The 14177-nt window shown below is 40.9% G+C and overlaps 1 protein-coding gene across 3 annotated transcripts in view; it reads right to left on the minus strand.

Moving 5' to 3' along the window:
- Positions 1-5563: 5563 nt before the first annotated feature.
- LOC114084547 (zinc finger protein 721-like) overlaps positions 5564-14177 on the minus strand; it is a 31153-nt gene continuing 22539 nt past the window's right edge. For all 3 annotated transcript variants that reach the window (XM_071606944.1, XM_071606946.1, XM_071606945.1), the window contains 3 exons: positions 11611-11737; positions 11374-11434; positions 5564-10696 (listed from right to left, as the gene is read on the minus strand). In XM_071606944.1, the coding sequence (XP_071463045.1) occupies positions 6934-10696; positions 11374-11434; positions 11611-11737 (3951 nt within the window). In that variant the 3' untranslated portion in view covers positions 5564-6933. The remainder of the gene's footprint in view (positions 10697-11373; positions 11435-11610; positions 11738-14177) is intronic.

Raw genomic sequence — 14177 nt, forward strand, 5'->3', positions numbered from 1 at the left:
ATTAATGTTATGGGTAAATTGAAACATTAATTTACCCATAACATTGTGTTTATTAAGTTTTTTCTTTCATTCATTTTTTTTTTTTTTTGAGCAAGTAAACTTGAAGGAATTAAGAATTATACAACTATGGTTAAACAACAACTGTTTTTTTTTTTTTTTTTTTGGGATTATTGCAATATATTATTTCTGTAAGAGCTAAACAGAATTACTATAAAAATATCAATGAATTGTGATGCTATTACTCTTGTCTGTATATTAAATATGTTCATATCTTCCAGGTATACAGGTCTTAAAGGCAGAAGTTTTAAAAGAACATTATATCAAGCTGGTGTCCTTCAAACTAAAGTTGTATGGTGATTTGGGTCTCATAAGGATGATAAACCTTATTAGAAATTTATTTATATCCTTTTTATGCTCTATAACTCAACCTGTTATCAATAAGATATAAAGTTTTATGTGATTTTTTACACTGTGGGATAATTTAAATATTTTTTTTTAAGTTAATGAAAGCCTAAGTTATATAAAGGTTCAAATTGTGAAACACAAAATCGTTTTGTTACTTTTCCACAAAAGGTTAAAATCTCTCAGCCTTTCTCTAATTTATGCTTTACATTAACATCCTATTGTGTTAGCTAATACTCATGTAACCTCAAGCAACAATATATGTAAGCTTTGTAAAATGATATTTAAGAAACAAAGATCAGCTTCAGAACTAGAACACTTCACCGAAGATTTGTAGGAGCTCCACCTTACTGAGATAAGGCTCAGGCTCCCTCCTTACCACATGTCAGAATGTCTTTTCTTTCCTGAGAGCTGGGCTGATCTGTAGCCTGGGTTTGGGAGAGACAGCAGCTGGCCATCATTCTATCTGTACACAATATAAGCTTGCTTTAATTTGATTTAAAATTGGAGTTGGTGGTCTTTTGTTTTATTGTGGTTCAACACATAGCACTGTCTTTTGACCTTCCTTTCCAAATAAACACCATGAGAGACACAGCAAAAGGCTGGTAACAGAGATAGCAGTGACAATCACCCTAACTTTAGCATGTTTGCTACCTTAAATATTTGGACTCAGGTATGTAAGGAATTCTTATCAATGGCCACACAAGGCCCCAGGAAAGGGAGCATGGTCCAGGATGGTCACCAAGGCCTTGGGGAAGGAGGAACGTGAGTGTGGGGAACTGAGAGGACTCTGAGCTCAGGCAGTGCAGGTAAGGGGACAGAAAATAGCAGATCCAGGTAAGACTGGGTGGTGCTGGCCCAGGAAGTTCATCAGACCCAGGAGTAAATGGGCATCCATGCAAGTGCCTGCTGCTCCACAGTCATTAATAGACCCCAGGACCAGCAATATCCAGGACTCTTGGGCACAATGACCCCAGCAGAGCACAGCAAGAACACCCAGAAGTTTATAGCAACATGCAGGACCCCCTGCAGGACAGGGCAAGCACTGGAAAGCAGGACTCCTGGGAATTTTTTGGCTATAGGATGGAGAGTACTATTGCCCTTGTGAGTGCTGACCACCTCCGGGGTGCTGCACCCACTGTGGACTTCGCGTGGGCCATGACCACTGGGTAAGAAGGTTGCAGCTCTAAAGTGTCTGGAAACCTTGAATCCAGTGCTCCTGAATTCGCACCAGAGACCCTGCTGTATAATGTCCAAACAAGAATTTCTGGCTATGACCTGGGGTCTTTTACCAGTGGAGGCCCCATTAGTGATGTGGGGCAGATGAGGCTGGACACCCAGGGAAGATTCAGGGAGCCAACTTACTAGCTGCAGGGCTCACAGGGGTATCCCTAAAATTTTCTAAACCTCCAGTTTGAAATTTCATTATGTTTACCCCCAGTGGGAGGGGGTGGAGGTGCACATTTTTTGTAGGAGTCTACATAAAGTTTTTTCTCCTTTACTTTATAGAAAGTGCTTTGTGTACCATTCAGAATAAGATTAGTCAGAGGTCTTTCAAGCATTACCATAAAACCAGAAGTAAGGTCATCAGTCTGCATGGGAACCCACATTGAGTTCTTTGCAAAACCTTTTCCTGACATTCTGTTTAAAGAAAATTATGGTGAGGGTCTCTGGAGAAGCTTATTTAAAATTCTTAGGTGGAGAAGGGAGTGCCACTATATTAGGACATCAGACTGGGACTCTCCTTACCTTGCCTTTTGTTACATGAAAAAAAATCATCACATGATGTTCCCAGGGCTACTGAGGTACCCTAAACAGAGAGAGAGGTCCAGCCTAGATTTTCTGGCATATTCCACCTAAGTATTAATCATGGGGAGAGAAGCTAAGTGGATGTCAGTTTTTAAAATTCACTGATGTCAAGAACCTTCAAGAAAAAAGGGACCAGCTGCAAATGTGGGGGAAACACCTGCAGAGCTGCATCTGTTGATGTGGACAGTAGTGGGGTCCACGCACACAGCAGCAGCAAACTCACCACCTGAGCTAGGGGAGGGGCTCAGTGCTAGAGCACCTGTCTAGCAGGCACAAGGCAAGATTGGGTCCCTGGCACCAGGGAAAGAGAAGAAATAGAAAGGAACTCAATTAAGTACAGGGCAAAGTATATTTTGAGAAGGTGCCTCTCCAAACAATACATACAAATTACAACTTTTATAATGCCCTTTAATGTGCCTATATACAACACAACATATGAGACTTAGAAGAAACACGAGTAATAGAGTGGTGGTCCCAGAGGGTATGTACAGAAAAGGGTGACTTGATCTTGTATATGTGTGTGCACGTGCACAAGCATGTGAGAGTGCATGTGTGGGTGCCAAAACTCACCCCATTTTTAATGTCACTTGGTGCTCTAGAGAACACTCACGTGAGAGCCAGGCCATTTTTGATAGTCTCTGTGACCCTGCTAAGGTGCTTTTCTGGTGCCTGGTGCATGGAAGGGAAATTAATTAAAGTTAATTATATCATGAGCTCTTAATAAAAATGAATAATTGGTTTCCTTAAATATTGAAAGAGTTCTTCCACCCCTGTTTTCAACATAAATTATCTAATATACATTTTTTTCCAAGTCGTCTCCAGTTTAGTTCAACTGAACTAATAATAATTTGGAATGTGTGAATTAATGTTCTTATGATGATCAGCATTATCTTAGAATCTTAGAGCTTGAAGAAGAAACACATGAAGAAGTAATTCCTGCATCTGAATTGGTGACACCTGAAACTCGACACAAACAAGGCACATTTCGATTTACATCAGGGATTCAGGAAACACCCAGGAGCTGAGCACGGTAGCATATGTCTGTGATCCCAGTGGCCATAGCAGGAGGATCACAAGCTTCAACCCAGCCTCAGCAAGAAATGGAGGCCCTGAAGAAGAACTTAGCAAGATCCTCTATGAAACAAACAAACAAAAAATTAAAAAGGACTAGGGATGGGGCTCAGTGCTTAAGGACTCCAGATACGATGATGATACTGTTCCTTTTCTCTTCTCCATTCTCTGAGCCTGGTAATTATAAAAATCTAAAACCTCTCACAATTTTTATTTTGTCATAACATATGTAAAAGTCATACAATATTTGAGGACACAGAAAATATCAGAATTATATATGGAAAAAGTTTTCAAATTATGAGACCAGAGTTTTAAAATACCATTTATTTGATAAAGCCTTTAGTGGAAAAAAAATGGACAATATAAGAGAAAATGTACTTAATGGAAGGAGAGAGAGAAAAACTCTAAAAAAGAATTGAAATGTTGTGACTGAAAGTTAACACAACTGACTTTTTCATACACACATACATGCACAGTATATATAAGATTATGTCATAATATGTGAGTTGACTACAGATGCAGAAAACTTAAAATACAGAAAAATTGAATCTAACAATAAGAGAGATTCAACTCAGAAAAACATGCTACTTTCACATCTTCATGCTGAAACAATCCCTACATCCACTGCAGGCTGCATTTTTATGACCTCTGAAGAGACACAGGAGGAATGAAGGCACACACACTTTCCCCTCAGTGACAGTGGTTTTCTCCAAAAAGAGGTTGCTGGCTGAGGACAGTGCAGGACCATATCAGGCTGAGGCAGCGGGATCACAGGTTCAAGGCCAGCCTCAGCAACTTAGCACCATGACTAGTGAGACCATGTCTCAAAATTGAAAAAAAAAAAAAAAAAAATTAAAAAGGACTGGGATGTGGCTTGGTGGTTAAGCACCTTTAGGTTAAGTAGTAGTAAAAATAATAATAATATAATAACAATAATAATAATAATTATTATTATAATTATATATTTATTATTATAATTTTTGTAAATATTATAATATTATAAATATTATTATAATTATTATTAATTATATAATTATAATAATAATAATAATAATAATAATAATTATTATTATTCAAAAAAAATTTCCCCAGGTCTGAGCAAGTCTAAGTGAATGTGAGTCAACTGAAGTCTCACCACATTTCTTCTCTGGCGCTTTCCTCCAGGGCGATCCTTCCCACTGGTCGGAGGCCTGGAGACGGAAGGTGGGGCTAGAGGAGGTGCTGTTTCTGCTGCTCCCTGGTGAAGCCCAGGAAGTAGGCAGGCTGCTTCTCCACAAGGTCTCGCCTAGACGGAACACCGCATCTCAGAGAGAGGGAGAAGCCCCCTAAGCCGTGGGTTTTCACAGAAATCACCGGCGCTGTGACCACCCGCGCAGAAACCAGAGCCCCTGGGCTCCAGTGAGTCTTGGGCCTCTGGAGCCAGGGCCCGGGTTCAAGCCCACACGCGGCTCTCCAGCGGCTCAGCAGAAGCACCTCAGCCCCTCTGCAGAGCTCCAGGCTGCGCTGCTCCCACGCAGCTCACTCGGCTGCTACCTGTCCACAGCACAAGGCCATCGGCCAGCTCCCCCACCTCACTGGACACCCGGGTTCTGGAAGCAGAGCGACTCCATCTTGAATCACCTTCCTCGCCATTTTATGGGGGACATAGCTCACAGATGGAATTGCCATCTCAGCAGGTACCTGATTTCCAGCCACCCCCCAGCGGTGATAATGGTTACAGTGGCCTCCCAATACAAGATCAGCTCTCAGGTGGACAGGAGTGCAGTGCGCCGCCCACCTGGAGTGAGCTGGGGCTGAGAGGCCCTACAGTTGGGACCTGATAAATAAGAGAGGGAAGGGGACTACAATCTGGGACACAATTGAGAGATCAGGATCTGGGAAATCTCTAGGTGAGAGAGGGAGATGATACCATACTGGGGGCTCTAGTCAGATGAGTGGTCACAAAAAAGACCTGTGAGACACTTCTCAAAAGAAGATATACAATCAATCAACAAATATATGAAAAAATGCTCATCATTTCTATCAATCAGAGAAATGCAAATCAAAACTATGCTAAGATATCATCTCACTCCAGTCAGAATGGCAGCTATTATGAAGAGAAACAACAATAAGTGTTGGTAGGATGTGGGGAAAACGGTACACTCCTACACGGCTGATGGGACTGCAAATTGGTACAGACAGTATGGACATTCCTTGGAAACCTAGAAATGGAACCACCATTCGACCCAGCTATCCCTCTCTTCGGACTATACCTAAAGGGCTTAAAAACAGCATACTACAATGACACAGCCAAATCAATGTTTATAGCAGTGCAATTCACAATACCTAAACTGTGGAGCCAGCCTAGATGCCCTTCAGTGGATGAATAAATTAAAAAAAAAAAAATGTGGCATATATACACAATGAAATTTTACTCAGCAATAAAAGACAATAAAATCATAGCATTTTCAGGTAAATAGATGTCGTTGGAGAAGATAATGCTAAGTGAAGCTAGCCAATCCCCCCCCAAAAAATGCTGAATGTTTTCTCTGATATAAGGAGGCTGACCCATAGTGGTGTGGAGAGAGAAATAGATGAATTCTAAATAGGGGACAGGGATGGGAGGGAAACAGAGGGGGCAGGGGATTAGCAAGGATGGTGGAATGTGATGGACATCATTACTCAAAGTAAATATATAAAGACACAAATTGCGTGTCAACATACTTTATATATAAAGATATGAAAACTGTGGTATATATGTGTAATAAGAATTGTAATGCAAAAACAAACAATCATCATCATCATCATCAACAACAACAACAGCAAAAAAAACAACCTACATGTATAAAGACATGAAAACACAAGAGACCTGGAAATTTGAAAGTGTTACCACATCGTTTAAAGAGCAGTAGGGTTTTCCCTGATGTGAATCCTTTCATGTCTTTGGAGGAAACTGTGAAATCTGAATACTGCCCCACATGGCTTATCCACAGGATTTTCTACAGTCTGAGTCCTTTCATACAACTGAACAAAACTGGAACACCTGAGCCCTTTGTATTTCTTACTCACATAGGACTTATTCATTTTGGCATAAATCTTTCCAAAAGAATCTTCCCAGTCCCCAGAAGAAACAGGGAAAATTTTCATAAAAGAGAAGAAAAATAGGTCTGGGATGTGAAGCTGATGGAATGTAGCAAATCCCCCCCCCCCCCCCAATTCAGAGGGCTTGTTTCACAGTGTGACTGAAATGGCTTTGAAGGCAACAGAGAAAATGGAATGATTTACCATATTTTTCACATTTAGACACTTATTCAGTCAGATGTGGTGGTGGGTGGTGTACGCCTTTAATCCCAGAGACTTGGGAAGCTGAGGCTGAAGGATCACAAGTCTGAGGCCAGCCTCAGCACCTTAGGAAGACCATAAGGAACTTAGATAGTCCCTGTCTCAAAAAACAAAAAGGAATGGGGATGTGTCTCAGTGGTAGAGGGCCACCAGACCAAATCTGCAGTACAATCCCCAGTACAATATTCAGCACAGTGAGCCCTTTTTTGTGTTTGAAGGGGACAAGAAATATTGACCCACCACATTTCACATTTAAAGGATTTTTCTCCTATAAACTTCTAACATGTTGATGAGAGGAACAGCAATAACAGAAGACTTTACCAGTTGTGTTCAAGAGTACAATTTCTCTGCCTTATGGGTTTGTTCATGTAAGTGAAGCTGAGAGGATGTAACAAAGGATTTTTCACATTGTTGACATTCATAGGTCTTCTCTCCAGTATGACTTCGTTCATGTATCAGAAGAGAAGAGGAATTAGTGTAGGCTTTCCCACATTGTAGACATTCATAGGGCTTCTCTCCAGTATGAGTTCGCTCATGTATCACAAGGGAAGACGAAGTAGTGTAGGCTTTTCCACACTGTTTACACTCATAGGGCTTTTCTCCAGTATGTATTCTTTCATGTACGTGAAGTTCACAGGATCTACCAAAGGCTCTACCACATCTTTGACATTCATAGGGCTTTTCTCCAGTATGTGTTCTTCCATGTCTGTTTAGCTGATAGGATGTAGCAAAGGCTTTTCCACACTGTTTACATTCATAGGGCCTCTCTCCAGTATGCGTCCTTTCATGTCTGTGAAGCTGAGAGTAGGCAGCAAAGTCTTTTCCACATTGTTGACATTTATAGGGCTTCTCTCCAGTATGCATCCTTCCATGTGTGTGAAGGTCACTGGATCTAGCAAAGGCTCTACCACATTGTTTACATTCATAGGGCTTCTCTCCAGAATGAGTTCTTTCATGTATGTGAAGCTGAGAAGATCTAGCAAAGGCTTTGCCACACCGCTTACATTCATAGGGCTTCACTCCAGTATGAGTTTGCTCATGGGAGCGAAGGTGAGCAGACTGAGTGAAGGCTTTGCCACACTGCTTACATTCATAGGGCTTCACTCCAGTATGTGTCCGTTCATGTATCTGAAGGTAAGAAGAAGTACTGAAGACTTTTCCACATTGTTGGCATTCATAGGGCTTCTCTTCTGTGTGAGTTCTTCCATGCATGTGAGGTTCACTGGATGTATCAAAGGTTTTTCCACAATGTTGACTTTCATTGGGCTTCTCTCCAGCATGGATTTGTTCATGCATCTGAAGGTAACTTGAAGTAGTGAAGCCTTTCCCACAATGTTGACATTCATAGGGTTTCTCTCTAGTATGTGTTCTTTCATGTCTGTGAAGGTTAGAGGACACAGTGAAGGCTTTTCCACACTGTTTGCATTCATAGGGCCTCTCTCCAGTATGCGTCCTTTCATGTTTGTGAAGGTGAGAGTAGGCAGCAAAGTCTTTTCCACATTGTTGACATTTATAGGGCTTCTCTCCAGTATGAGTTCGTTTATGTATGTGAAGCTGAGAAGATCTAGCAAAGGTTTTGCCACACTGCTTACATTCATAGGGCTTTTCTCTAGTATGAGTCCATTCATGTATCTGAAGGTAAGAAGTACTGAAGACTTTCCCACATGGTTGGCATTCATTGGTCTTCTCTTCTGTGTGAGTTCTTCCATGCATGTGAGGTTCACTGGATGTATCAAAGGTTTTTCCACAATGTTGACTTCCATTGGGCATCTCTTCAGTATGGATTTGTTCATGTTTATGAAGGTGAGTTGAAGTAGTGAAAGCTTTTCCACATTGTTGACATTCATAGGGTTTCTCTCCAGTATGCATTCTTTCATGTCTGTGAAGGTTAGAGGGGTCACTGAAGGCTTTTCCACACTGTTTACATTCATAGGGCCTCTCTCCAGTATGCGTCCTTTCATGTCTGTGAAGCTGAGAGTAGGCAGCAAAGTCTTTTCCACATTGTTGACATTTATAGGGCTTCTCTCCAGTATGCATCCTTCCATGTGTGTGAAGCTCACTGGATCTAGCAAAGGCTCTACCACATTGTTTACATTCATAGGGCTTCTCTCCAGTATGAGTTCGTTCATGGGAGCGAAGGTTAGCAGACTGAGTGAAGGCTTTGCCACACTGCTTACATTCATAGGGCTTCACTCCAGTATGAGTTTGCTCATGGGAGCGAAGGTTAGCAGACTGAGTGAAGGCTTTGCCACACTGCTTACATTCATAGGGCTTCACTCCAGTATGTGTCCGTTCATGTCTGTGAAGGTAAGAAGAAGTAGTGAAGACTTTTCCACATTGTTGGCATTCATTGGGCTTCTCTCCAGCATGGATTTTTTCATGTATCTGAAGGTAAGATGAAGTAGTGTAGGCTTTTCCACATTGTTGACATTGATAGGGCTTCTCTCCAGTATGCGTCCATTCATGTCTGTGAAGGGAAGAAGAAGTACTGAAGACTTTTCCACATTGTTGGCATTCATTGGGCTTCTCTTCTGTGTGAGTTCTTCCATGCATGTGAGGTTCACTGGATGTATCAAAGGTTTTTCCACAATGTTGACTTTCATTGGGCTTCTCTCCAGTATGGATTTGTTCATGCATCTGAAGGTAACTTGAAGTATTGAAGCCTTTCCCACAGTGTTGACATGCATAGGGTTTCTCTCTAGTATGTGTTCTTTCATGTCTGTGAAGGTTAGAGGGGTCATTGAAGGCTTTTCCACACTGCTTACATTCATAGGGCTTCTCTCCAGTATGAGTTCGTTTATGTATGTGAAGCTGAGGAGATCTAGCAAAGGCTTTTCCACACAGTTTACATGCATAGGGCTTCTCTCCAGTATGAATCCGTTCATGTATCTGAAGGTTAGAAAAAGTACTGAAGACTTTTCCACATTGTTGGCATTCACAGGATTTCTCTGTCATATGAGTGTTTTCAATTGAGTGAAGGTTAGAAGACTGAGTAAAAGCTTTGCCATACTGCTTACCCTCATAGGGCTTCTCCCTAGTATGAGTTCGTTCATGTCTGTGAAGGTTAGAAGAAGTAGTGAAGACTTTTCCACATTGTTGGCATTCATAGGATTTCTCTGTCATATGAGTGTTTTCAATTGAGTGAAGGTTAGAAGACTGAGTAAAAGCTTTGCCATACTGCTTACATTCATAGGGCTTCTCCCTAGTATGAGTTCGTTCATGTCTGTGAAGGTTAGAAGAAGTAGTGAAGACTTTTCCACATTGTTGGCATTCATTGGGCTTCTCTCCAGCATGGATTTTTTCATGTATCTGAAGGTAAGATGAAGTAGTGTAGGCTTTTCCACATTGTTGACATTTATAGGGCTTCTCTCCAGTATGAGTTTGCTCATGAGAGTGAAGGTGAGCAGACTGAGTGAAGGCTTTTCCACACCGCTTATACTCATAGGGCTTCTCTCCTGTATGAGTCCATTCGTGTATCTGGAGGTAAGATGAAGTACTGAAGGCTTTCCCACATTGTGGACATTCATAGGGTTTCTCTCTAGTATGTGTTCTCTGATGTATTCTAAGTAAACTGGGATAAGCAAAGTCTTTTCCACATACCTTACATTTGAAATGTGCTTTCCCAGTGTGCCTGATCATGTGACATCGAAGACTTGTGAATGAAACCAAAGTTTTACCTCCTTGTTTACATTTATGGAGTTTCTCTCCAGAATGAGTTCTTTCATGTTTTCTAAATAAAGTGGGGGAATGAAAGGCTTTCCCACATACCTCACATTGAAAAGGTTTACCTCCACTGTGTGTTCTCATGTGTCTTTGAACAGCTGGGAGAGAAGAAAAGGCTTCACCACATTGTTGACATTCATAGGGTTGGCACTCAGTATGAGAATCTTCATGTCTTTGAATGTCACTGGAACAACTGATGACTCTTCCACATACTGTACTTTCATATGGTCCATCTCCAGTTTGTGTTAACATTTGTGTGTGAACACTTTTGAGAGAAACCAGAGATTTTCTGTATTGTTTCAATTCACATGGCTTCTCTTCACACTCTTCATGTTTATAGCATTCATGCCCACAGTGAGATCTGAAGTGCCTGTGAAGGTATGAAGGACATATGCAGTCAGTTGCACACATAATGCCGTCATATGAATTCACTCTATTAAAATTTTTCTTTGTCTACTTAAGAACTGGAATCTCATTGAAAATTTCCCCATACTGTTCTTTGCCTTTGAAGTTTACCATAAGATTTCTTTAAAGAATGATCAGCACATGATTAATGCTTGATTCATTCATGATTTTATATTTATTTAAAGGTGCTAGGCTTACATTACTACCAACATCAGGTAAAGACTAGGTTTTCCAACTTGTTCAAATTGCCAGAAAATAAAGAGATTGAGAGGAAACAATGCTTTGCAACACAGCTTGCCTATGACTATTATACAAACAGTGATATTTACATATGCAATTTCATAGTACTTTTGCATGTCAAGTACTTTGAAAAGACTGAGTATATTTTACAGTTAAATACACATGTATGTAAAATTTATTTCAGTTGTGAATAAACTTTATTGATTTAAATGTGGTGCAGAGAAGAGAACCCAGTGCCACAAGTGTGCTAGGCAAGCTCTCTACCACTGAGTCACAACCCCAGTCTCAGTTAAGTATATGTTTTTGGTAAAAAATCTTGTAAGAATAAATACATTTAAAGTTGTGCACATTTATATGACATTCTCAGATTCCCTCAAGGATTCCTCTTGTGAGTACAATTACCTTAGATTACTCCCAGAATTATTGATCTGATCTTCACTGTTCTTGTCATCCCATCTCTTTCCTAAAATGCCAAACCAAAACATTATAAATTTTTAGGAGCTAGAAATGCTTTTCCAAATTTATGGAGCATTTTATGCTACAATAATTCACCAATTGATTGTCTTTTCATGTTCTACATAAATGACCAAAATAAACACGACTTCTCTATTTGATTAAATAACTACACAACATTATTACCTATAGAAGCCAGGTTTCTGAAGACTTCCAGCATCACACCTCTGTAAAGGTTCTTCTGGGAAGCATCCAGCAAAGTCCACTCCTCCTGGGTGAAGTTCACGGCCACATCCTCAAAGGTCACTGAGATCTAAAATATCCCACAAATGTGTAGTGGAGGCCAGGAGAGATTGACAGTGTGAGAAATCTATACTCACCATGCATGATGTTCACGATTCCCTGGCCTCCCGATTAATTCCACGATTTTGTCCATGAAATCTTTAGTGTACTTAAGTCCTCACAGCCACTCTAACACTAGAATTGGGCCCCACACACAAGGTAAACAGAGAGTATTGTACACCCTTCCTTTGGTGAACTCACTTTTGGTGAGTTCACAGGAAGTAAGAGGGGCTCTCGGGTCACCCTTAACTTATTTGTTGATTGCATCTCTATCACCATCCTACCAACATCCTGTGCAGTAGAGAGCTAATATTAGCATTCTCCATATTATTTACCCTTAGAAAAGAAAGCTGACTGAGTAGGAAATTGCTGGGATCACAAAACTCAGCATTTGAGAGATCCTGCCAACCACAGTGGCTCACTGGGCCTACACACTTAATATAGACAACATGGTATTTACTGATCTCCTGTTTCCTTCTGAAAGTCAATTGTTCCATCCTTAAAGAAGTGCCTAGAATCAGCCCCAACCCACACCCTCCGAGTATGGAGTCACTAAAGAGTTTCCCTCATAGACAACAGTTAGACAATCTTCCACACAGATTGTCACAATGTGTTCACTGGGGACTGAGCTCAACTTGGATGATTACACTGAGGACAACTAGAAGTTTGCAGGAGCTTTACTCCAGAACAAATTTACCCATTAGTAATCAAGCACATTGATTAATAAACACAACAATATAATAATTTCTAGTGGTTAATGTCAAAGCAGAATGGGGTGTGTGGAAAGATGGCATGTCTTAGGAAAAACTCGATGACCCCCAGATGTCACCTTATTGAGACAACAGCCTTACAAAGTTATATAGGTCTGAAAAACAGTTTTCTTAACAGACAGCAGAAAATCCTTTTCCAAACCTTGTGGCAACCATGAATGTCCAATGATTCTCAAGCTCTTCTGAACAGCAGATGTCTCACTCAGATCATGTACAGTCATGAGACACACACCACCGTTCTGCTCAAGGACACTTTGATCAAGATAGGCCACATGTACAATGGTGGTCTGTCATGAAAGAGATTCCTCATTCCTGTAGCACAGCTGGTGCAAGGAAACCTCAGGCACAAGCACTTCCAGGGTGTGTTAAAGCAGCAGGTTTGCAGCCCAGAATCCTGAATACCCCACGCTGACTGCTTGTGAAACAGGCCACTCCATGTGGGTCTCTAAGCAGGCTATGATTTCTGCACAGTGTGGAACAGCCAAAAACACCACCTACCAGAACAGGACCTTGCCACTCACAAAGAACCATGTTCAAGGACATAAGACACATGGCATTTGAAGCACGACAGTATCAACAGAGGCTAGTAGGAGCCCAAGAGAAAGCCTTTAGTGCGCTGTTCTTCATGGCATGGAAAAATTATGGGTGACAGCAGGTGTCTTGGGGACAGATCACAATGATGGTCCAGGCAAATGAGAATCTACGTGGCAAGTACTTCCTCCCTCTATTCTGCAGACAAATGTGATTTATTGTACATTTAACTGTGAAAGACTAAAACCCATTTCAGAAATTTAAGAGAAATATATTTTTATTTACTTATTTATGTGTGACAAATTGAAAAACAAATAAATAAACAAAAACGCAGTGTGGATCAAATCCAGGGGAGCAGAACCACACAGGCACATCCCTGACACATTTGATATCTTGAGACAGGATCTTGTATGTTGCTCAGGGCCTCCTAAGTTGCAGAGACTATCTTTTAAACTTATGATCCTCCTGCCCCAGCCTCCCCAGCAGCTAGGATTATAGGTACTCACCAGTATGTCTAGGAAAAATTTACTTTTATAGAAAAATAAGGTAAACAATTTTCTAAAAACGATAAGCAGAAAAGAAAAAAAGATCAAAATAGACACCAACATGACACAACTCAGAGTCTGGGGCCCTCACAGTACTACCACAACATAGACCAGAACAGAGCCCAGAAAGAGACTCCCACAAATATAGTCAACGGACCTTGCAAGAAGGAAAATCATTTACATCCCAGGTGATGATGACTCCAGAGAGAGGGAATGTTCCACACACAAGCAGAACCATTAGAACAAGAACATCATCATGTGTGAAAGCCCCAAGAGGTTCTCCACAGCTCCATGAAGCAGTCTTGGAGAGCAGCAAGCAGGGTGTGACCTTCACTCACCCTTCAGAAAGCCCCTCTCTGGTGCAGGACAGGGGTGTGACCTCCCAGTATGAGACCCTAGTCACTGGCTACAGACTGCACACAGCAGATCTTTTCCAAGTTTCTTTAATTTCTATTAAATTTATCACAGAACTAACTATGTTAACATCTTAAAGAAATTTTAAAAAGGTTCTCACTGTTCTAAGTCAGAAGAAATTACTGTGAAAAAATAGGTGGAATTCCTTAAA

The sequence above is a fragment of the Marmota flaviventris genome, chromosome Y, assembly GCF_047511675.1.
Source record: "Marmota flaviventris isolate mMarFla1 chromosome Y, mMarFla1.hap1, whole genome shotgun sequence".
Classification (NCBI taxonomy): Eukaryota; Metazoa; Chordata; class Mammalia; order Rodentia; family Sciuridae; genus Marmota; species Marmota flaviventris.